General features: G+C 37.5%; 2 protein-coding genes across 3 annotated transcripts in view; one reads left to right on the top strand and one right to left on the bottom strand.

Moving 5' to 3' along the window:
* Positions 1–302: 302 nt before the first annotated feature.
* On the bottom strand, positions 303–8,974 carry LOC125231785 (threonylcarbamoyladenosine tRNA methylthiotransferase). The gene is given in 9 exon segments (XM_048137358.1): positions 303–738; positions 2,138–2,303; positions 3,062–3,169; positions 4,916–5,081; positions 5,545–5,640; positions 5,643–5,810; positions 6,374–6,531; positions 7,778–7,952; positions 8,766–8,974. Coding segments are annotated over 9 exon segments (1,617 nt in total). The 5' UTR covers positions 8,938–8,974; the 3' UTR covers positions 303–330.
* A 4,627-nt stretch (positions 8,975–13,601) lies between these two features.
* Positions 13,602–26,174, top strand: part of LOC125231644 (protein trapped in endoderm-1) — an 88,827-nt gene continuing 76,254 nt past the window's right edge. For both annotated transcript variants that reach the window (XM_048137127.1, XM_048137126.1), the window contains exon 1: positions 13,602–13,739. The gene's annotated coding sequence lies outside the window, so the exon portion shown is untranslated. The remainder of the gene's footprint in view (positions 13,740–26,174) is intronic.

Here is a 26,174-nt window from a genome sequence, read left to right as displayed (position 1 = left end):
AACTATTGTTAACTAATAAAAAGGGTTTCATAACGCATGATAACACAACGGATGCGTTTCATTATACGCAATAGTCGATTCGGTTTGAAAAAAGCACGAAATTCAAAATCTATGCAAAAGCAAATGTATTTATAATTTTTCGCCTTATCCTACGAATAAGGTGGGTCTTATTGTTATTTTATAATTAGGATCGTTGTGCCAGAGTGTGGATTCCTAATTTATCACATTATAGTCATATTATATATTTATAGTCTCTTAAGTGGACAATCGTTCTGAGTTCTGACATAAATAAAACACGAAAATACTTAAAACAACTTTATTTACAAAATACTATAAGAAAAACCAGATCACCCTCAACAGCACTGCAAATATCAGAACAAAAATCGGCAAAGGCAACGTCATTTTCTTTTTCTCCTCACCGTAGAGTCCGGAGACCTCTCCTTTTTTTAATGGAGCTGTCAAACCGGGCATCTTCGGTTTGTCTATGGGCTGGCCCATCATAGAGAATTTGGTCGCCGCTGTGATTTTGACAGTTAACATTTTCCCCATATATTTTTCTTCTTTGGGTACCAAGACTTGTTCGTAGAACTCGTTGTGGGCCACAAAGTAGTTTTTGTCGTGGGAGATGTCGGTGACGAGGACTTCTTGTGTTTCGCCGACTTTGTGGCCGTACGGCTCGTAGGAACGGAAGAATTCGGAGAGCATCTTTGTTCGCTTCTTTACCTCTTGACCGGGTACCTGAAATTAAATGAATGTTTATTATATTGTTGTAAAGTCGACAACAAGATTTGGAATCGCTTTAACTTATCTACATACAGGTTGCAATAGCAAATCATTGACACTCTATCGTTCATTCTTTTTTCAAACTCAAAAATATCTTTATTTATTTCAAATCCATGCTTTGAATATTCTGTCGTTCATTGGCTAGGACGGCAGGTCTATGGATAGCTTTTAGTTTAGTCACAGACCAACCCCTATAGACATCCATTACAAGACGACTCGCGGTCGCCAGCCTTCCTAGTATTTGCACTGATATAAGCGCGGGCGCTCGCCGTGCCCGATCAGTATCGACCAAGTAACAGACCCGAAAGCAGCGCGTGTTTTTCGCACTAAAAAATTGGAAAAGGGTATTTTGATTCCTTAAAGATGTCCACCTGTAGTGTGAAATGGTGTGGAAAGGTAACAAGAAGCTCAAATTTAAAAACAGACGGCATTACATTCCACAAATAAGTCATATTTATAATTTATTCAGAGCCGGCATAGGTCAACTTACATTGGCCACTTACGCGTCAGTAGAGGGACAGTCATACTTCTGTCCCTTTTCATCTGGCGCGACTGCCGGCCGCCCTTGAAACGGCCAATCACAGCGCGCTTAACACATTCCCCGCCCGTTCCTCGCACCCCAAACACTGGTGACTCGTATCGCGAACAAAATATACAAGATTGCTACTCTATAGGAGGTTCTCTGTGAGTTTAGTAGATTATCCTAATATAGAAGCAAAGATCCATCACTCTTCGACCTGCTTTAAACTTCAATACCTTCCACAATTATTTATAACTAGCTTTTGACCGCGGCATCGCTCGTGTTAAATTCGAAAAATTCCGGAATACTCCATACAAACTTCCACCTCCCATTTTAGGGAAGTGGGGGTTTAGAAAGAGACAAAAAGTAGCCCATGTCACTCTCCATCCCTTCAACTATCTCCACTTAAAAATCACGTCAATTCGTCGCTCCGTTTTGCCGTGAAAGACGGACAAACAGACACCCACACTTTCCCATAATATTAGTATAGATCAGCAGTTTAAAAGTTTGTACAAAAATTAAGGAAAAAGTTAAATTTGTTTTTATTATTCCTATTTTGTTACCAAGATTTTTCTGATGAATTGAGATTTTAGTAAGTTTTATTTCGTCATTAAGGTTCTCTAGTATCTATATTTTCTTAATTATAACCATTATCCTGTATATATCTTACGAAAGTCGACTTATATTACTAAATGTTGGTAACAAAATAGGATCAATTAAAATTTGCTGACGTGGCTATGTACAAAGTATTCGGGAACTGCTCAAATATATTATGATTTTGAGGGTAGGTCTGAACTTTTTTTTATGATAAAATTGATAAATTTCTAAACAAACCTTGACCATCTTAGCAGCCGGCGTCCCCGGTCTCGGAAAGAACTGGTTAATGAAGAGCGAGGGGAAACGGTACTTCCGGCATAGCGTCATAGTGTGCTTGAAGTCCGCTTCCGTTTCCGTGGGGAAGCCGCAGATTATGTCTGTGGCTATGGTCATGCCGGGCACTCTGGAAAAATAATATACACCGTGTTTTTATTGTTTTCCGTTAAATTTAACACGTATTAGTTGCATTAAAAAGAATCAGCTGGTACATCACTCTTTGTTAAATTCGAAAAAAGTAGGTATGTTTATTTCTTTTTTTACACATAATAAATAACATAACTTGCATAACAGATAGTGTAAAGTATCTGACGGCACATGTCAAAAATGTCAAAATAAATACTATTAGGAGTCATACACTTGTTGAATAAGTCTTACTTAGTAGACACTGGTTTCTTAGAGAAATTAAGTGTAGTTAACCTACAGAACAGAACCTTCTCTTAAAGTTAACGGGAACCCATAAAAACACGATGTATAAAAACACAAGAGGGAAATTTCGAGAACTTTTTTTTTTAATTTTTTAGACGCGCTGGTTTCCGCAAATTGATAACTATTGTTGCTATGTGGTAAATAAATAAGTAAACATTAAAAAAACACCATCCATACTAATATTATAAAATGGGAAAGTGTGTGTGTCTGTTTGTTTGTCCGTCCTTCACGGCAAAACGGAGCGACGAATTGTCGTGATTTGTTAAGTGGAGATAGTTGAAGGGATGGAGAGTGACATAGGCTACTTTTTGTCTCTTTCTAACGCGAGCAAAGCCGCGGGCAAAAGCTAGTATTTTATAATGTACAGTGGTTAATTCGTTGTATTTCTAATAGTAAACAAGTATCTATAAAATACGTATATTTTGCATATTGGAAAAAAAAAAAAAGATCACTCACGCTTTTCGAAGGAAGTTGACGACATGTTCAAAATCTGCACAACAGTATTCCCTCTTCATATCAGCGAGGACGGAGTCGCTACCCGACTGCACTGGCACGTGGAGAAACCTGAAAAAATGCATTTGTGAGGAAGAGTTCTAACCAGAGAAATGTATTACGACCGGTCTGGCTCAGTCGGTAGTGACCCTGCCTGCTGAGCCGCGGTCCCGGGTTCGAATCCCGGTAAGGGCATTTATTTGTGTGATGAGTACAGATATTTGTTCCTGAGTCATGGATGTTTTCTACGTATATAAGTATTTATATATTATATATATTGTTGTCTCAGTACCCACAATACAAGCCTTCTTGAGCTTACCGTGTGGGCCTCAGTCAATCTGTGTAAGATATGTCCTATATATAATATTTATTTATTTTATAAGTAAGAGTTCTAACCAGAGAAATGTATTAGTGTGTTACATTTCTTGAAGGGGCAATACCAAGCCATTTCTAACCCCCGACAAAAAACGACGGGGTGTTATTAGTTTGACGGTCTGTAAAACTCCCGAAAGACTTAAACATATTAAAAAAAAAAAAAATTAAAACATTTTTAGGCGGGTTACTCACGTGTTAAGTCGATATAGCGTTCGACATGTTTCGATCCATTTTTGAGGATCATTCTCAAGAGTAGTTCTCCGCCTTTACATGTCGAGAGCTACTCTTGAGAAAGTTCCTCGAAAATGGATCGAAACATGTCGAACGCTGTATCGACTCAACAAGTGAGTAACTCGCTTAAAAAGATAAGATAAGATAATCATTTATTTGTTTGCTACAATACACACCAAAATTAAACAATTAAAACAACAATAAACAATAAAAAGTACTAACACTACAGAAAAAACAACAATAGCATATATTAAAATATGGGTGGGTTTGCTGTGTGCGTTGCAGCAAAAACAAAAGGGTCCTGGCTCAGTTATATGCTCCACTCTTTCGGGCTTAAAATATTTTTAAATATGTTTGACGTATCTGTCTGTCTGTCTGTGGGTGTGTCTGTTTGCGGCATCGTAGCTCCCGAACGGATGAACCGATTTAGATTTAGTTTCTTTGGTTTGAAAGCTGAGTTAGTCGGAAGTGTTCTTAGCCATGTTTCATGAAAATCGGTCCACTGTGTCGGGGGTTTTTTTCAAAATTTTAATTTAACAAATATTGGGACCTGGGTATATCCTTAAATTACATTCAAAAGGCAAGTATGGCCATTGTGTACCATTTTACTTTGTGTAGTAGGAACACACCTCGGACACTGGCGATCAAATATAATGAAAGAGGCGCGTTCCTAGCACACAGTCTAAGCTCGTGTAGGTGAACGCGTACTATGCTTGTATGAGTGAAATATGACAGGTCGACTGTTCGCGTTTTTGACAGGCGGTAACTGTAAGGTAACCGAGAGGGGATGGGCGGAACTTTCAGCGGGGAGCGGGAGTGGCCATACTGTACGATAGTACTCTTTAGTCTCTTTATTATACTGTGGTAGGTCATAGTCAGGGATGATCTCCACTTGTCTCCAGTGTAAGAGCGTTTTCACTCTGTCCTGTCAGATATCGGATGTAGGAAGGATATAAAAGAGAAATGTCAAAGATGGCGTCAATAGCCGTCCACACCGACCGAGCAGCCTCGCGCGAAAAACGTCCGATATTGCGCGCGTGAAATTGCCACGCGAGGCTACTTGGTCAGTGTAGACCCGGCTTTTAATATGTAGGATATCAGTCCTACATTCCATGTTCTACTATCGGATAATGTGAAAACGCACTAACTCCAGAAGGGATGCGCTAATATAACGTCTTGTGCTAGGAATACTGTCTGTTAATCTATACTTACTTGTATACTCTCGGGTGCTGCATAACCTTGGCCACTTCGGCCAAATGTTCCAGAATGTACGGGGGGTTGGTCATGCCCAGTCTAAGTCTGCAGCCCTCAGGGATGACTTCCACTAGTCGCCAGAGTAATTCGGGAAGGGATGTGCCGATATCGCGTCCATATGTGCCTAAAAGAAAAATAAGTTTTTTGCAAAAAAAAAACATTTTTGGCACAAGCTTTTATCACTGATATCTTTCTTTCAACAGTCATCTACTGCTCTCCGAGATGTTTCTAACAACCCCTTACCCAATGGGGATACGACATTTCATAACAGAGTTCCTATGACCACCTTTCTGCTCCATCATCAGATTAGCTTCATGATACCATAATATTGCATATGTGTGCAAAATTTCAGCTCAATCAGAAACTGGAAAGTGGGTAAAATTTAGAAACATTTTTTTTCTACTACTAAAATGGTTTTGACCCAAACTAACATACTAACAAGGCAAGTTGAATAAAAGTTTGTAAAAATATGTTGGAAATTTTTAAAGGTTTACATAAAAGGTGCTACTGTTTTTATCTTTTTTTTAACCCTTAATTTGCCTTGACACAACCATCATGTCATGATTAAATGATTATTAAAAATCTACCTGTATCTTCACTAGTGAGCCATATCTCCACCACCCCCTCCTTAAAGCTTTGTCTCGCCCGCTCCACAATCTCCTCAGGTGGGTAACTGCCCAGTTCCCCCTCGCGTGCTTAGTCTTACAGTAAGTGCACTGATTAAGACACCCTGTGTTGATGGGGATGATCTCTATGAGGGGGTTCTTCCTGACTTTTGGGAGGAGGAGGGAAGCACCACCGGCTTTCCGACCAGTGGCAGTTTTCTTTTGACCGAGGAGTCGGACTGTGTGGCCTGGGAAAAAATATTATATAACATTTTATTATCACATTACTGGGTATACTATATATGAAGATTGTTACAAGATAATTTTCAAATAAGAAATTTGAGAATTTAGATATATTAATGATTCTACATAATATTTTATTTCATTAACTCTTGCAACAATTGCTTCTACTATTTTTTTAAATTGACATATACTTGGCATTATGCTGAGAAAGCATATATATATGAACTCAAAAATGTGCGTTTCTCCAGAGATAAAAGACTTTTAACAGTGTGGATTAAATTTTTTCAGGATATTAGTTACCTAAAGTATGCCTATTTTAGACTTATTTGCCTCATCTTTTGTAATGCGGACTGCAAAGGAATGGAATGCGCTCCCACCATCGCTCCCACCATAGGTGTTCCCAGAAAAATATGACAACTGTCTCTTTAAAGTAAAAGTGAATAGGCTATTACTGAATCGGTAAGTTCCATCTTAGACTCTGTCTTCACTTCCCATCAGGTGTGACTAGGATCGATCGCCGATCAGTCCATAATAAAAAATAAAAAAAACTTAGTATAAAATTAGTTACCCTTCAACGTTTCCTCTACAAGCTCGACGATCCGGTCAATCTGCTGCACTCCGACAACACTAATACCCTGCAGGTAGCCAGCGCGAGGGGCTCCTTGTGGCACACAACCTGCCACTACCACGTGGATGCCTCGGCTCTTGCCTAGTTCCACTTCATTCCTATAAACATAGTTAATTATGAAGAATTTTCGGCAAAGGAATTCCAGGTGCGGCAGCCGAATGGCATTTCTGAAAACGAAACGCCGCGAGAGGTAGTCTGGCTCTGTCGCGCCAATATGCAAGAGTGATAGGGATAGATATCTAGGAGCATTTCGTTTCGTGAGCATTTGTGCCATTCGGCTACATACCTAGGAATATACAAAGAGTTAAGAGGTCAACTTCATGACATGTTGACAAAGAGAGGTATCCACTGTAATATATAAAATCTTGCCAGAGCTACCACCTAATGCCACCAGACTGATGGGTTAGGCACAACTAGGCCACAAGACTAGGCCACCAGAGGTCCTCACAAAATGTACAGTTAACTACTACGAGATGTATCCTCTTTTTTGTCATATAACAATGCAGTAAGGTGAAAAAGTGGATCTCTTTGTAGTTGACTGTACCTTGCATGCATTAAATTTTGGTCTTGCATAGCGATGAAAAAAGCCGGAAAATTCCCGTTTTTTTCCATTTCCTTTGGTTTTTTTCAGAAATTTATGGAAAAAAACCGCGAATGTTTCGGCTCTTATTTTTCAAAAAAAAACATGAAATATGAAAGAAATTTGTCATTGTTTGGACGGACACATACCAGATATAGAAATCGGTTATTGCCCGAACGATTTTATAAATTAATCTTTATTCGGGCGAATTTACACCTACAAACGGGCTACACCGACGACATGGAAGCAGAAATGACTGAAATACAGACGGTCAACCAAATCTTGGCACTAAAAATGGCGCGAAATTCGAATTTTCTATGGGAATTAATCCTTCGCCCTTACATTTTCAATAATTTTTTAAGTGTCGTTGATGATTCCGCCAACTTCAAGGTTTAAGAAGGCACTCGGTTTATGAAGACAATTCGCCGGTGAGCCCTATATTTTTCAAATTAACCGCCTTTTTTACTGCCAAGGTCAGTTGACCGTCAGTACATGATGAGAGTGAGAGTGATTAATAGAATACTAATTTTAATAATGTATTTGTTTTTTTCTTAAAAAACCCGAAAAATACTGAAAAAAATTCATAAACTTTAGGAAAAATCATTTGAATTTTTCCGGTTTTTTCAACGCTAGTCTTTGCACCACCACTATGTCCGTGGGTCTTTGACAATTTAGTCAACCAATTTCAAAATGCACAATGAGCACTACCATATGATAATAATGATAAAAAAGGGATAAGTTGATCTGTATTGATGTCAACTCACTTGAAATGGTCTTCAGAAGGGCTCTTCACAGTACAAGAGTTGAGTAGCCACAGCTGAGCTTGCCACTTGTCCTCTGTGAGAGGGTATCCGGCTGCAGCCAGCAGGCCTGCCATGTACTCCGAGTCTGAGTTGTTGTGTGCACAGCCCCATGTCTTTACATAGATTGTTTGTGTTCCTGAAAGTTAGTTTAAGGCCTGAGTGGACGCTCGGAACGGAGCGTTCGGCGGGGTTGGCGAGTGTGCGTCCATCATATGCAGTGACTCAGTGAGTCAGGACACTTGTATTAGGTTCAATTGTTTGTCATGCACGCCATACGCTCCGCCCCGCTGCACGCCCAATATGAGCGTGCACTGAGGCCTTAAACTTATAAGTGTTTTTTTTTTCAGTTTATAATTAGTTTCATTGGATCCAAATACACAAAATATTAATGATGTCAACCACAGAACTATATTTAGATAGAAGAAACAAGTTCATCTATTTGTAAATGAAAATGAAAATGAAATGAAAATGAAATATTTATTTTTCAAGTAGGCATATTACAATGCGCATATGGGCCGAGCGTGTCAAATTTTGTACTGAAGTTGTTTCTTGCCTGTAATTTTAAATATGTCTCAGGCTCTTGATTGTTCATAATTTTTGTGTTGTTGCAATTGAATATCACGTAACGAGGCATTTTTTATGTTTTGATTGACTTCAACTTACAAAAATTGACACCCGAAAGCTGCAAGCTGCGATTAAAGACGGACAACTCAGTGGATTTCACTGAGTTCATTTGACACGCTAAGTAGATACGTTTGCTTGATCTATGGTATATATGACATCTGTGATGTCAACTATGCCGAATGTTAGTGGCGTTGTAAATATATCTCAGAACTATAAGCCTTTCGAATATGTTATGTGTTGTATACACAACTGGCTTTATAGTTCGCAAAATAAGTTATTTACTGGTTTTTCTATTTGTTTTTATCCAAAAATAGTTTGAGGTTACCTGGAACAACACTTTCTAATATAACTTTTTCCACAGGCTCGGCATCCTTCTCCCGTTTTTTGGAACGGACATTCACATTTTTCCTACTAGAATATCGCTCTTTAGGCGTTATATCTTGAGAAGATATTAAATCTTCTATATCATCAATAATTTCTTCACAAGCACCTGGCATTTTTTTTTTACTAAGGACGTCAAAGTGACATTGACAGCTAAAAGAATAAACAAACGCCAGCGGTCCGAAATGCAAATAAATTTACTTACTTTATCAAATAAACAAACATAGGACTACTGTGGCCATTTAAATTATCGGAAAGTGAAAATTATGAACAATTAATCAATCTAGGGAAGTCTCTACATCATAATCTGTAGAGGAAATGGTAATTTATGTAGACGTTAATGTGAATAAAATCATTGAACGCTAAGTTTGGACTGTATTGGTTTTTTGAATAAATATTGATATGATGTGATATGTACTTTGATATCGCAGTGTTTACTTTAAATCTACAAAAATCCCTTTATCCACTGTCATCGTGTATAAAGTCCTTTACTTACAAAAATAGCACAATAAATTGTCTATGGCAGTTACATTTATTATAAAGTTATGTTTAAAAAATACCGCGAAGCAAATAATCTATTCGGGAGCGAAGAAAATAAGAACCATTAAATATTTATTTTGCTATTATAGTTATATTTATAATAATTGTGAGTATATGTTAGGTGTAAATAAGGTCTGAATTAATTTTATCACAATGAAATTGTAACCCTTAGATTTTTTCTTTTTATTATGAACACCAACCATGTAGGATTAGGACATATTTTTTTACCAGGTGAATATTTTCCTAAAACGTAAGGAACACTCAGCTGGCACGGTTATGATTATGATATGTTTAAAGGTCTACAAATCTGTCACAGTACCAAATATGTAAGGGGTCATAACACAATTATTACAGTCAAATAATCCCAACACAATAAAATTTGCGGCAAAGAACTATTGAAATTGAACCCCAATAAAATTGACACATCCGATTAATAATAAGGCATCAAAATAAAGTAGCCAACAGTACCAACTTTATATTATCATCCCTGTAGCTCTTACGTTGTTCGCATAAGATTGACAATCGATTGGCTTGGTAATGGGTGTTTTATAGGTGAGGAGACAATAAGTCGTACAGCTGCTAATGTTATGGGGGGTCATTCGAAAGGAATGAACTTGGAACTGACTTGGGCGAACCGAAGGCTGAAAATAACCAGTATAAAATAAATGTTAGATGAAAGATAGATAGATGATTTATTTCAGGAAAAAAATTACAATATAAGTTTGCGTTTCTGTACAAAAATATAAGAATTCCCATCATGATCGTCATAAAATTAAAAACATAGAGATAACAGGAATAATATTTTATTATTAATATTATTCCTGTTATCTCTAGTTAGGTTTAAGTTTTTAATCATCATATTGTGTCCCCCAATAAGGATCGTCATTTTCCAAAATTTAACAATAAAAACAAATGAATAAAAATTAAAATTAAAAATATATTAATTAAGTTATATGACTTATATATGTATCAGACTACGCTTATGTTAGGTAATACGATGAGATTTCAAAGCTCAAATTAGCCCAAGTTTGCAGGGCTTGCAGCGATATCAGCCCATCAAGTAGTGCAATGATTTGGTAAAACTTGCAAAATACCTACTAACATATATATGCATTAGGTACAGAGAATGTGTGCAGCTTAAGAAAATTTTCTGTGGAAGCACGCAAAAAGCTTTTCCCAAAATACAATGATAATTATATGATTGAGATTGTCAAAAAATTAACGCCATCATTTTAATAGATAGTTTTTAGCCTGAGCTCCTTTACTTCTCTCTCTCTCTCTCTCTTACTTTTCCTCCCAACGGAACCGAAAAGCGGATACTTCTGAAATGGATCTTAAAAAAAGCCCCGATATAGTGGACCGATTGTCATCGAACTTGGCTAAGAACATCCCGGACTTAATCAGCTTTTCGAAACACCCGACTTCAAACCACCACCGACAGACACACACACAGACAGACAGCCAGACAGATAACAGACAGATAAACAAGTCAAACTTCACCCCCCGTTTACAACCAGCCGCGCGTCGTTTTTGCATCGGGGGTTAAAAAGGGTCACGTTACACTGGATGCCTGGAAGCCTCAACTCGCACGGTACACATACGAGTATGGCATAGTGTTATGATAATGTGAATGTGGCGCCTTTATCCTGTGTGGCTTCGGATATCGACGGTAGAAACGGATTGTGAAATTACGATGTAAATGTCTGCCGAAGGGTTATTGATGTAGTAAGGACATCGCCAATTAGTAGATCCACTGTACAAGTACATGGCTTTTTAAGGCTATTTAAGTTATAATTATATCTGTATTAATGTATGACGTGTAAAAATAATGTTTTACCAATAAAGAATCTGAATCTGCTGTCTCCGAAAACAGAACACTATAAACAAATTGCACGAGTCTGTTATTGTGTCTTTTCGGTTGTTTGGTCACGATAAACTCAAAAACAACTGAACGGATTTTAATGCGTATTTTACATTTAAATGTTGTTATCTCATAGGTTAGGTGTGATTATTGACTCATAGGAAGGTAAGTAAAATAACTGAAATATGATGATATGTGCCAATCAAATCAGGAAAACATTGCAACTTTTTTCTCATTATTGTTATAAAAACATTGAAGTTTAGTTGAATAAAAAGAGCATTAGTTACTGTTCATTAACTCAACGGCAAATCACTCACTGCGTGACAGAATAGAGAGTGTTGAAAAGAATGAAAAGTCCACAACGTAACATTAAGGGAAAGCCTAATCTTAATACTCGTACATCAGCCGGAGACACGCACTAATCCAATTATTTGCTTTTTAATTCCATAATATTGTGTTGAAAAAAGGCGCCTGCGCCGGCACGCGCCGCTTTGCGGTGTTGCCAGATGGAGAAAAATCCGGGAAACTTAAGATTTTAATTATAAGTAAGGTGGACCTTGCATCGCAAGGTTGTATCGACCCATGCTATGAAAATGTAAAAGCGAAAAACAGAGATTAAGACGTAATTCTATTAAGTCTAATCTAACTTTAAAAAAATACATATCAATAAGTACAAAAATAAAATAACCTAATCACCAAGGCTCGGAACCGGTTTATTTTTTACGCGGCGATACGCACCTAATTACCTACGTTCGCGCAGCGAGTTTTTTGTTTGGTTAGAACAGTATTACCTATCATGCTGCGGAATAAACCGGTTTATTTTGTTCTAAACCGGTTAATCGAACGAAACCTTTATGAAAGAGTTCTCCTAAAAACGAAATTTAAAGGTTTGTCCGCAAGTCACAGACCAACCCCTATAGACATCCATTACAACTATTACAAGACGACTCGCGGTCACCAGCCTTACTAGTATTTGCCATGATATAAGCGCGGGCGCTCGCCGTGCCCGATCAGTAGCGACCAAGTAACCGACCCGAAAGCAGCGCGTGTTTTTCGCAATAAAAAAATTTAAAAAGGGTATTTTGATGCCTTAAAGATGTCCACCTGTAGTGTGAAATGGTGTGGAAAGGTAACAAGAAGCTCAAATTTAAAAACAGACGGCATTACATTCCACAAATAAGTCATATTTATAATTTATTCAGAGCCGGCATAGGTCAACTTACACTGGCTACTTACGCGACTCCCTTTTCATCTGGCGCGACTACCTGCCGTCCTTGAAACGACCAATCGCAGCGCGCTAAACACATTCCCCTCCCGCTCCTCGCGCCCCAAGCACTGGTGATTTGTAGCGCGCACAAAATTTACAATATTGGTACTCTATAGGAGGTTCTCTGTGCCGCAAGTACATGATAACGGTTTGAAAATTTAACCGGTATCTGAGTCCTGCAATCACTAAACTTCACTGATACATAATGGAATTTCAAATCCGAACATACAAAAGCTAATAGGCTACTAGACTCGTATCGAATTTAGCACATCAAGTTATTGTTTTCTGTAGTATTTGACTTAAAAAATCAATATTTATAGCTTGCGGGCATTAAAAGTGCGTGATGACTGCGTATTTTTAATTAAAGATGTGTGTATGTTTTTTTTAAATTATGGACTCTGAAAACGGTGTTGGCCAATGGAGTGACGTCACATAATTCAGATCAACTATGGAAATTAGAGGTAGTAATCTGATCTCCACAGAAGCAACCTCTATTGTATTAAAATTCATAGTCGTTGACGGGTGTGACAATGTGAAATATTTTTTCTAAATATACTGACGTCATGTCATAGATATTCTATAGATTAATATGGCTGATGTTGTTTTTGCCTGATCACGTAAAAGTAAACTTTAAATAATTTTTTTGCGGGTTTTTAAGTCGTAATAAAATATGGTACTATTTTTTTCGTTTAATTAGACAGTAATTAATAATATAAGACATACTTTGAAAAAGGGTCAAGTAGCCTATTGCCCAAGTTAAAACGTAGTCCTAGGTTAACGCTTTGCAGTTTGCATAGGTCAGTGTCAAAAAGTTTTTGTACATGCGTACTTTACTTACTAGCACTACTGGCCACTTAGCAAAGCAAAGTCTCTGTCATTATACTTGTCAAGAATGTCAAGTCAAATCACTTTGTCACTGTAGATTAGTATCTGAAAATCTGGTTCTAAAATTATTATATGAATGCAAATGGACGTCGAAATGTTATCGAATTACGATTCACGGTGCACGGTGAGATAAAATACTAAAATATTATTAATATCCCCGATTTCGTCGCGCACGCTGGCAACACGTTTAGCGGCAGCTGCACACAACACAACAAACCGTCAGTTGCATTGCCGCCTCGTCGTTGTGTGTGTCATCGTTTATACCTGCTGTGTGTGATTCGTTCGAACGTTTTCGCGCCGCTTGCGGTCTAAATCAAAATAAACGTTTTAAAATATTGTGACTTGGAATTTTGCGTAATTTTCTGGTGAGTTGAGTGTTTATTTTACAATTCTTTAACAAGAAATGCACGTAATCGTTTAAGTTTTATTTAAAAGCAATCATTCATAGCTGCATGTTTTATTCAAATGTTTAGCATATAATCTATTTTGTTCTAGTGTTTTGTATGCAAGTACAGTAAGAGGTAGGTCTTATACCGCAGAACATTACCTTATTTACCTATTTATGAGTTGAATGTTTATAGACCTAAACATATTTTTTGCCATTCCGAATTAAGATAAATGTTCATAAATAAAGCATAGATTTTCTGTTAAAATGTAATTTGATAACTAAGTGTAATGAAATATTAGGTAGGTATACAAGTGCCGAAAAGAGTGTTCGAGAGACAGGAGTTACGAATTTCCTTTTCGCACATGTATCGTAGTACGTTTTTCAGTACCTACAGATGGAAGTTTAGTAACTTCTCCCACTAGTGGATAAAAAATCATCATAAGTACTGAACATGAAATATTTTTCTAATACATTGTCAAATAGATAGAAAAAAATATTACCATGCAAGTATAGGTTTTATTAGGTAAAATACCTATTAGATATGTCCCTTTAATGAGACTATAAAAATATTACTCCTACCCACATATCCATTAACATAAATTCGAGATCATAACGTTGCCAAACAGGGCTATTGGCATGTACCATTGTTTAAAACTTTCACGGCTTTGACAAATTGACACCCATGTAAATAGGTCTTTAATTTTTAGGTCTTTCGCTGTTCTGTTAGCAAATGACCTAGGGATTTAGGTAACCTACAGTGAGTGTAAGTGCATGGCGAATTTATCAATGAATTCATTCATAATTTCTCCATACAATTTTGCAGCTCAGCTCACCGTACATTAAGCTTAGAAATATTTATGTTATATACAAAAATCTTATATAATTACCTTTAGGTATAACTACATATCTTAGGTATGTGATATCTGCTTTCAAGGAATCCCAATCTATCTTTCAATATAATCCATCCTTCAGTAAATTAGCTAATTAGGCACCCAAACTTACCCAAAATAATGTCATGTCGAAATATTGGGAACTCGACAAAAATCAAAAAGGTAATCAGTAATCACGGTCCACATCCCGGTCGATACAAGTCAAACATCCCAATTTTAATAAAAGGTGATTCCTTTTCTTAAAATTGGATTTTTATTTTATCTTAAATAATTCTAAAGGTGGACATAATTGGATCAACTTCACAGCCATTTTTAAAATTATTTTAAGGGCGTTACTCACGTCGATATAACGTTCGACATGTTTCCCAGCCATTTTTAGGCTAGGTACCTATGTAGGATTAATCATTATGTAGGTATTTCCGTATGACATAAGATCTATTTTAAAACGAATCTTCATTACCTACTCATTTCCATTCAAACCTACGTGTTTGTAGTTTCTTTTCTCACTGACCAAGTAAGGCAAACCAAGGCCGACATGGTGCTTGCACACGGGCCCTTGCTATTGAATCTTGGGGGAGCATTGTTTGACTCGTCTTAGGGGAATCTTGTCCCTTGCTTCACTTTGTTGACTCGGCATTGGGGTCAACTAATGGGAATCCCTATTTTTATGACCCAGATAGTTATTTAAAATGACGAATATATTGGCAAACTGTAGATCCAAATGGCTTAGCTTATTACAATGTTGTTAGTGTTGCAACAAAGGGCACGCAATTTTAGAAAATGAGCAAATTGAGATTGAGGCAATTAATCAAAACCTTGCGATTTTCAGTGACGTTTGGAGCGGCTATTAGATTCTGCATAAGTATTGGGTAGGTACCTAATCATTCTTTTAGATCCTTAATTTGCTGCTAATTCTCAGACTGTAATTTTAGAACAAAACTGGCACATCCTTTTTCCTTAACCAGAAACGTTACTTTTGAAACTGACTGATCCGATGTACTTATATCCTAACCACATCCAATTATTTGTCATTTTTTTTATGAGAGATAGGACTTCTTCTACATTTTAGACATCAGCAGCAGCATATATATACTTGTCGAGTACAGTACGTTTAGTCGTTTACCTTACCTACCTCAATCTCAAGGCCGATCACCTTTCAATATCTTTAACCTCTTTTCATACCCAAGAAGCTTCATCCGAGCGTACTTTTCTCAAATCCTTGAATGTGCGAATCACACACATGCAATCTGAAAACTGTGACTCAAAGAATAATGATTACGGATGAACGTCAGTTCAGTAGCGTCACAAAACTATCCAAACATATTATGATTTATGATTCATCGTGATCATGTTTGATCATGATATTAAGTAAATATTATCATTATACGTAGATCATTTTATTTCCTAAATACTGAAATGAGAGTTTGATAGCCGCGATTTTTTCAACTGACCTGCCATTCTCATTTTACTATCTACAAAGTTTGCATGGCACAAAATCAGGACGATTAAGTTAATAAGTCGCTTTTTTGTCGTTTTAGTAGATAGTTACACATAAAATAACATATTCCTACCTTGTAATAGCTTCTGATGCAAAGGCAAAACTGCTCATAATGCCCGCAGTATTACCAGGCTAGGTGGGTATGAATATGAATGGACAGTCTTTGCATCAGAAACAACTCGGAATGGGGGTCCTCTACGTTTTTCCTAAGTCGACAGCACCTTAGTTACAATAGTTACTATACAGAGGTGTATTACCTACCACGGATATTGCAATACAGCTTATCTATTTAATGATAAAAGTAAGGTAAGGACTGGTGGTGATGGTCCAACACCAGAGACCTTTTTGTCTAGGTTTATTTGTGTACCTACTACAAATGAGTCTATTTTTCTTGTTCGCTTGTCTTACGGAGGGAATATTTTAACGAGTGTCATTCTTTTAGTTAGTCTAAAAATATTTAATTTGTCCCACTATTTGCATTTAAAGATAGTTTTTTGAACGGTTCATTTAAAATAGAACAATGACAGGAAGTGAGGAAGAACAGTTCATACCCTTATTCACGCTTTACCGACCATTTCACCACGCATGACCAGCATAAACTTGATATAAAGCTTGGATACTGCTACGAATCTAGAGATCAAGTTAATATTGCATCTACGAAAATATCCCCTATATCATTTTAGGTACATTGCCGACTTCAATAGCAATCCAGTCGCAATCCAGTTGAGCGATCAAATCCCGCAATGTATGTGTAGCCCAATAAGGATGAACCCAGTCGAGACAAAATGTGTTGTCTATGGGCACGCGAGCACCTGTCATTTTGTTTTTTAAACCCACAAAAAAAAGACACGTGCTGACCCTTCTGGAAACCATGTGTTGGAGTTAACCCGACGGAGTTCAACCTACTGTTTTTATTAGGCAGGTTAAGGCACGTGTTATGAAATAATTTCATTGATAATTGTAGTATTTTATTGTTTTTTTTTTTTCAATATTCTTCGCTTAGCACTTTTATATAGGTAGAATAAAATAATAAATAAGAATAGGTATAAAAGTCACTAACTAGCGTAGATATATGTATCTAAGACAGATCATTGAGGCATTGTATCAATACCAAGGATGCTGGAGACATTTCCCTCTGAATCGTAATGCTGATTTCAGTTTAAGATACTTAAATCTCCTAAATCACACTTATGGAAAGACGAGTAAGAAACGCGGAAACAAAAATAGCTGACCCAGCTACTCAGTGCAGCTAAGCACCCACCTAATTAAGGTTAACTAGTATTTTAGAACATTAAATTCAACACTTCCAGCAGATAACACAGAAGACGGGCTGATTAATTGGCGAGCTGATAAACAATCACTTTGCCGGGTCAGGTTACTCGGGTTATCAAATAATTGGCACCAGATATAGACGAACTACCACACTATCGGCAACACAGAATGATGAACTGTATACGTTATTTCAAAGGTTTCAAATTCAATGTTGGTCAGAAGAGTATTGCTGGTAATAACGACCGTTGGACATTGTAGACTGTGTCTTGTTAGAAATAAAGATTGCAATCATATGTGTCGATTGTACATGTCTTTGTAATAAACCTAATTTGAGAGCGAAACAACAACGTGACAATGTGCAAGCATATTCGTAGCAAAGCAAACAGTAAGGGCATAAGCTAGCAGTTCCCGTACAAGTTCAGTTGTGTGGCAGTCTTTATCGTCCCTGAAAAACAAAGAAAAATAAATGATATTAGAACATTTAGAACACATTGTATCATGGAGTTCGACTTTGCATGGACAGTGATGTCAGTGATGTACGATGATTCCTTGATTTGAGTGTTGAGTGTCCACACTCGGTGTAGCCAATGGCGTGAAGTGGCGCAGGATAGGGGTAGAGTGGTCATCTCTTGTGTCAAAGGCCAAGATCCTTTTTGGGTAGCTCAGCCAGTGAAGTGGGTCTCACATCTCACATAGAATTAAGTTCGAAAAACAAAGTGAACCGATTTCTAGATCTGAACGTACCTATGTTTCCCGTTCCGCGTGTATGGATTTTTGGTCTAAGTATTGTCACTAGATATTTTCCAACATCTCTGTAATCAGAGTCATGTAGGGTAAACTCGCCTCATTCGGTGACACGCCTAATTCGGTGAAACAACCAAAAATCGTCTTTCGGTGTTTCAAAGCTATTGTATCACCGAATTTGGCGTGTCACCGAATGAGGCGAGTTTACAAAGGTACAAATTTTCTCTGCTTATTTTCATTGATTAAAAATAGATAGATATACTTAAGTAGATAAAGGTATCAGCTAAAGAATAGGCCATTTGAATTCCAATCGCGCCCTGCTCACTATGCGTCATTCCATAGACAATAATTCAAATATGCAATAAATCTGTCAGATAAACAGGTTACGGAATTTGTCTCTGGTCAATCACGAATATCACAATAGAACAATAACATTATTGCTGCAAATTGCAAATTCAATGTAGGCAACATTCATTTATTTTTGTGTAATTATAATAAAAGAGTATCTTGTTTTTTTTTTCGCCTGATGGTAAGCAATCACCGCCGCATTTGGACACCGGAAATACTAGAAAGGTTGACGGTGCGTTGCTGGCCTTTAAGATGGGAGTAGGTACTCTCTTTTCTTGAAGATTAGGTATATGTATTTTATTCAATACTACTGGTTTAATATCTATTTCAGACGATTTATGGTGCAATGTCCGAGAGACATCGCTTTTTAAGGCTAAATAGACCTATGCGAGACATACTTTGCCACATAGCTGACAAGGGAAGCATGCAACCAATAACATCTCTCGTAATTACTCATTACGAAGGCACTGTATGCAAATACGCATACCTTACTAGTACTCGTCTATTATATTCACAATGCAAACCGCTTCGTATGAGAGCAATAATTAACTAAGAATTAGCATCAGATCTGTGCCAGTACCTCGTTACATCACCAAGATAAATGACCTACAATCTACTATTGTCTGTTAAACTAAAAATAACGCTGTTTTCAGTAATGCTGCGCAAAAAACGTAAATATAATGAGGAACACTAGAAGCCCACCACACGATACAAAAAGTGGCCTTAAAATAAATTGAGGTTTCGAATGCCATACCATATACCTACCATACTTCTATTTACTGGGTAGATTATGTATAAAAAATGTGTAGGTCTGTGTTAAGGCCAGTTGCATCAACTAGAGTTAACAGACGACACATCAACATCACGCAGCAGAAGTCTAGAGAAATTGCCATGTGTGCAAAAAATGTAAACGCTAAATTCGGGACAGACGGTTTGGTGCAATGGAAGTGCAAAGGGTGCAAGTGCAACCAACCCTTAAGTACATATATATGACTGACTGTTTTTTCAATAAATAAATATTATAGGACATTCTGTGTAAGAATGTCATATGTCAGAAATTCAGCATAATAGCATTTTCAAGCTTACAAGAAGATTTAGTCCAGTTATCGCGAATTTTCGAACACTGCGTGGGGCCAAACTACTTCTGAAACTTATTCCACTTTCCACTAACCCGTACTTTGCACTCTATCTCACTATAATAAGGTGAATATTTTACTTGTAGAACCACGGAAGGTAACGGTGTTTCGAAACCATTATACTTGTATGAGCCGAATGACGTAAGAGGCACAAGTGGTAGTATTTCTGGATGTATCAATCAGCAATCTAATGGATTTTGGTAGTCTTTATTTTCTTTGCAGTAGGGGATAAGGATAGTTAATTATATGGCTGTCATATGGAACGAGGAAGCTTTGGGAATGAGCAGAACATTGGTCCGATTCAGGCATATACTTGCAGCCTTGCCAGGATGGATGGAAAATAATAGAGGCGCCACCATCTATGTCAAACCGCTTTGCATGTGGCAACTATTTTGACAGGTCCAGAAAATCGACATTAAGGTTTTAATACTACCTAAAATTTTAAAAAGTGTGAAAATCTCGAAAACCAGGCGACTTTTACTAAACCTTAAAGTCGATTTTCTGGACTAGTATAAGGTGCCCTCTTGGTGGTTAAAAGGTTGTCCATTAATTACCGGTCACCCTGTATATAATGCCACTTTGTCAAGTTATTCATATAAAGATACAAGTTAATCTCGCCTTAATGGTAACCGACAAAGTGGGACGTTTTACTAAACATACTCACAAATAATCACTTCAGCTACGCCTTAAGAGTTGATATAATTTTAGTGACCAGTAAAAAAACTGATCAATTTCGACAATATTTACGTGCAGATCCGCTTCATAAACACACGCAACTAGTAACTAATTGATCGACCACAAACCGCAGAGCACTGAATCAGAGACGCAAAACCCACTCATGTCATGGACATCGACTGTTCTTATAAATACATTGGTGAAACATATTGCATTTGCAATAAAGTTTAGCAGTAATCAAAATACACTTGAAGATGGTAAGTCGAACAGTATTATTGTGTTCTTGAATTACATTAAGTTGAAATATCACTGTTTCATTGGTTGAGACACTTGAGACAGCGTGACTTTTTCTCGTTGGATAAGTCTTCTGAGTCATTTTTCATTCATCTTTACCGCGTCATTGAGTAGAAACTCAAACGAATTTAAGTACCTACTCATACAGACCTACAGGATGTTTACTAGTCACCTGCAATAATTTTCAGAGTTAATATAAAGCTAGGTCATGATCATCAGCATCTTTTAGGTACTCTCTGAGATCAATCCCGAAATCACCAAATTATTTTGACTTTTTTATCGTAGAGTATTTCTTTGCCGTTTCGTTCTTTATTTGTGAGTGTGCACGGGAAAACGTCCCACTTTGTCGATTGCCATAAAGCCGCTTTGTCAGTTTATTCATATAAAGATACAAGTAACCGACAAAGTGGGACGTTTTACTAAACACACTTACATTTAGTTCGACATCGACAAAGTCTTGATAGTATTCTACAATGCATAAAAACTGATATCATAATAGTAATACAACGAACCTAATACAAGAATGTTTAAGTGTAGGCAGGATGGATTAAATTAGTCTAGATTACGTCATTACAGTTTTCGTGAACCACTAAAACGTCTGATTTGTCACACGTTTCTAGTTTTTTGTAAACACTATTAGTTTTATCTCCAAAAATATCTTGCAAGTCATTACAAATCCAAATCATTATTTTGCCTTTTTTCCGCAACAAAACGCTTCAGGAAAACATAGGCTTACATCCAAATACGCTTATCGGGGTTCTAAAAGAGGTAGAAATTATTTTAACAGTAATATTTTAATAATACAAATAATTCCCTCTTGTCGCTTAAATAAGGAAAAGTGATATTAGAAAAGAAAACCTTTGGTCGTGAAACTTGGTGAAACCAAAGAGGATCGAGTATGTTAGAGAGTTACTGTCAAAGTAAAATGTGTAATCACAGTACATAGACTGCCATCTCTCGACACAGGCTTATAATTTTTGAACCTCAGGAGATCGATTTTTGAATTTCGAATGCACGAATTCGCCGTTCGAAAGTCTGTGGAAAACGACGTAATGCTGTTTTTGAAAATGGACACACAATTATAAGTATTATAACTACATCAAATCCTGTAGGTATAGGTATTTCCATTTCGTATAAACGTCAATGGGCAATTTTTTTCAAAGTTGTCCACCCCACTTTTTTTTTGGATTTGGAAATTTTTATGTGGTTTCCACTCAGAATCGCGAGCTCTTTCAATTCTAATAGGAGAAAAAAAGTGTTCCAAGGTTTTTTCCCATTCCGTTACCATTTTTTCATACATTTTGTATGGCGGTAACGGAATGGAAGGTTCGAAAAAATGTATGGAAATCTTGGGACATTTTTTTTTCTTCTATCAGGATCTAAAGAGCTCGATTTCTGAGTATTAATCGCGTAAAAAATACCCGTGTTACAAAAAAAGTGGGGTGGACAACTTTGAAAAAAATAGCCCACCACAGATGTCATATGTACCATAGATCAAGCAAACGTATCTACTTAGCGTGTCAAATGAACTCAGTGAAATCCACTGAGTTGTCCGTCTTTAATCGCAGCTTGCAGCTTTCGGGCGTCAATTTTTGTAAGTTGAACTCAATCAAAACATAAAAAATGCCTCGTTACGTGATATTCAATTGCAACAACACAAAAATTATGAACAATCAAGAGCCTGAGACATATTTAAAATTACAGGCAAGAAACAACTTCAGTACAAAATTTGACACGCTCGGCCCCTATACAAATAGATGAACTTGTTTCTTCTATATAAATAAAGTTCTGTGTAGCCCACTTAATTCCTTGTGACCGAAACTCTATAACAACAGCAAATCCTGTAGGTACATTTCCATTTCGTACAAGTAAACGTCAATGACATTAGGAAAGGTCCCATGGGCTCCCAACATCACAGGGCTACTCGAGCCAAGCCACAAACGCACAAACAAACATGTGGGCCACAATCGTAAAACGATTGAATCGTAAAAGAAGAGTGATCTCAGGCGAGTGATAGTTTATTTTTGAAATATCGCTGCAGTACAAGTAGCGTAAACAGTATTGTATGTCAGGGTCAGACGCGGAAGCTGTCTCTCTATTGAAGCCGAGATCAGAAGAATCCACTAATTTAAGAAAGCATGTCCACTAAATACGATCAGAGAATTTGACAGCTGAGGGAGGAGCTATTGATGAATTCCTCCCTCCTCTCATCTCTGCTCCGCTGATTTCCGTACTCGTACATGTTATATGTTACACGTCATTGGAAAGACAACCTAAGGCGAAAATTCCTTTCATGCCTTGGTACTTATTTTCTTTATTCGTTTTTGACGCAGAGAATCCTTTTATTACTGATTTTTTTTAATTGAATTAATCGACAATGTGAAAAAACTTTGAAAAAAGTTCTGTATAAGTATCTCTAATGCGGTAAATAAAACAACCTCATAAAGATAGTACATATTATGTTTTCAGTAGGTCAGGAAAAATTACGCCAACTACGTCAAGTTTTTATTAAGTATGAATTATCATCAAACGCAGACTAGGTTAAAACAAGAATAAGGTACCTACCGCATCATCATCAACCTAGCCTTTTTCCCATATCCTAGGGTTAGGGATCGGCTCTCCGTATCAATTTGCGCCACACTCTTCTCTGTTTAGCGTCATGTCAGGGCTTGCGCCTGTCGTTCTCAAATCATTCCACACTGTGCTCAACTGCTCATACATGTCGTTGGTTTTGCGGCCTCTGCCCCTTCTTATTTCAGGTATGTCGTTTAGGGCTCTCATGACCACCACATGAATAAGGTACCTACTTACCAGCAGCGGCTGGTCCATACAATCAGATTCCCACAGGCTTGCCGAAAATTGATTACTAGTAAAGTACCTAATGTTATGTTATGGTAGGTTTCTTTTTGCACAGTGTTGCCTAGCAGAAATTTTCACCAGCCTACTGCTACCTACCTACCTAATTGGTCAAGTCTCATGTTTGGCGTGTTTATTAAGTCAACATACTGCACACAGTTAGTTAATCGTCATCAATAGGAAGTGTTTACAGGCTGCTTTTAGCGCTTTTAGCTGAGTACATACTGAGGACCAAGGATATAGTCTAGAGCCAATTTGGCCACAAGTCGTCTCCTTCACGATTTTCGTCGACATCTCTTCTAAATACCTAAAACAGGTATGGATATGTTCCTCGTTCTCTCCAGATTACGAATTGACCTGTTTTAGTTTAAGGAGGGGGGGACGGGTCGAGAAAAAGGGGGGGAAAGATGGCGACCGACCACCATAGATATTTATTCACATCTCGAGTCCTATGGCACCAATCTGTTCATGCGATGTGTCATTTGAAAGCTTATTAAACCTACTTTAATTGTTTTTAAATAACTATGCTCATAAAAGTAACCGTTTAGGAAATATTTGAAAATATGTGTTTTTTTATCGCGCATGAATTGCACAACTACTAGTAAAAAATGCGTCTAACTCAATAAACAATAACTTTACCGCAATTGATGTTATTATAAAATTTTCGCGTCTATTCATGTTCTTTCTAAAAATATAAGTTTCATTGGTATGTGATAATATATAACCATGTAATTAAGAATTTTGTTTGGCAGGGGTTATCCTCCAGGTCGCATAAACGGGCGCTGACCGTAGTAAAGTATTCAATATTTTTGAGGTCTTATTTTACGGATCCGTATGTGAGAGGTATCGTTTGAAAGATAATTAAACCTACTATAATTGTTTACACATAACTATAGTATTAAAGGTAGCTGTTTACATAATATTTGAAAATATGTGTTTTTTATCGAGCATGAATCGCACAAGTACTGGTAAAAAATGCTTCTAAGTCAATAAACAATAACGTTACCGCAATTAAATAAATAAAATAAAAATAAAATAAAATAAAATATCTTTATTTCAGACCAAAGTCCATACAGTGAGCAAAATACATTTTTAAAAACTTATTCTAATTCTAATTAAAGTGCCTTGGTAACAGCCACATACACTCAGTTATATGTGTAGGTGGCCACCACCGAGTGCATTCTAGTCCAGTGTATGAGGAGCTGACTATCCCAGCGATCAGCTAAGACGGCCAGAAGGCTGTTCCGGCTGCCACGCAGGCGGCACAAAGATGCCGCGCACCGCGCGCGCAGCATGGCCTGGAAACCATCTACGCGCGCATGCGCGAACATTCCCGATGCACTACACCAGCGCGGCAGCCGCAACAGCGCCCTGAACGCATTGTTATACTGGACGCGGAGGTCACCCAGCGCCCTCTGCGTACAGCTGGCCCATAGTGCACATGTGTATAGTGATGTGCAAAAAGCTTTAAACAAAGTTATCTTGACAGGCACTGTGCATCGCCCGAACCTATGTGCCAGCATGTTCGCCCTGGTCGCCAGCGCCCTCCGCTCCCTCTTTATATCCTCATCGTCACACATATCATCACATAATATATGGCCAAGGTACTTAAATACATACACTCTTTTTAATGGCACTCCATTAAGCAACACTGGAGGAACCTCTTCAGGACACTTATTACCAGATTTAAAAATCATTAATTCACTTTTAATGCAATTATATTTAAGACCATGACTGTTAGCATATTGCTCACAGACTAGTAACAGTTTCCTAAGCCCGCCTACCGAGGGGCTCAGCAGCACCATGTCGTCTGCGTAACTAATGTTATTGAAACTTGTGTCCTGTATGCGACAGCCGACATGCATGCTACTGAGCTCCTCGATAAGTGCATTTATATACAAGTTAAACAATTTAGGGAAGTCAAGCCCCCTGTCTAACCCCACATTCAAGGCCATACTCATCAGACATTGCATCACCCCATTTAACAACATTAGTTTGACTAGTATACCAATGCCTAAAAACATAGATTATTTCTCTAGGTACATTTGCCTCAAAAAGCTTTTTCCACAGAAGCTCATAATTAACTAGATCAAAAGCTTTTGATAAATCAAGATAGCATGCAAAAACAGGTGTATTTTTATTAGTATAATACTTAACAGTCTCCTTCATGCATATGATAGCACTTTCGGTGGACAGGCCGGGCCTAAACCCGAACTGTGCATCATGAAGTTGCAAATACTTATCAAGCTCAGCATTAAGTAAACTGTCAAATATTTTAGACACAACAGTAGCTAGTGAGATAGGTCTGTAGTTATTTATACAAGATACATCTCCCGTTCTATTTTTAACGATAGGTACAACAATTGTTTTAGTCATCTCACTTGGCATAAAGGAGTGACTCATACAAAAGGAAAAAGCATAGCCAAAACCCTAGGCAGATGAGCACCTGCATACTGGAGATGCTCGATGCTCAAGCCGTCATGCCCGGGAGACTTACCCCTCTTCATGCTATTAATAATCTGAGAAATTCTCGTAGCAGAAAATTTGGTAACATTCACCCCGGCCATGGCTGCCCCAGCATCAGGCACCGCAGCACTGCAGTTCAATGGTGACTTCACAGAAAAATGTTCCTTAAACTTATTCGCTATCACCTTCGGCTCAGTACTGTTTTCGATACTCACAGGAAGTCCAGGTCTTAT

The sequence above is a fragment of the Leguminivora glycinivorella genome, chromosome 12, assembly GCF_023078275.1.
Source record: "Leguminivora glycinivorella isolate SPB_JAAS2020 chromosome 12, LegGlyc_1.1, whole genome shotgun sequence".
Lineage (NCBI taxonomy): Eukaryota > Metazoa > Arthropoda > Insecta > Lepidoptera > Tortricidae > Leguminivora > Leguminivora glycinivorella.
This window is presented reverse-complemented; position numbering and strand designations above follow the sequence as displayed.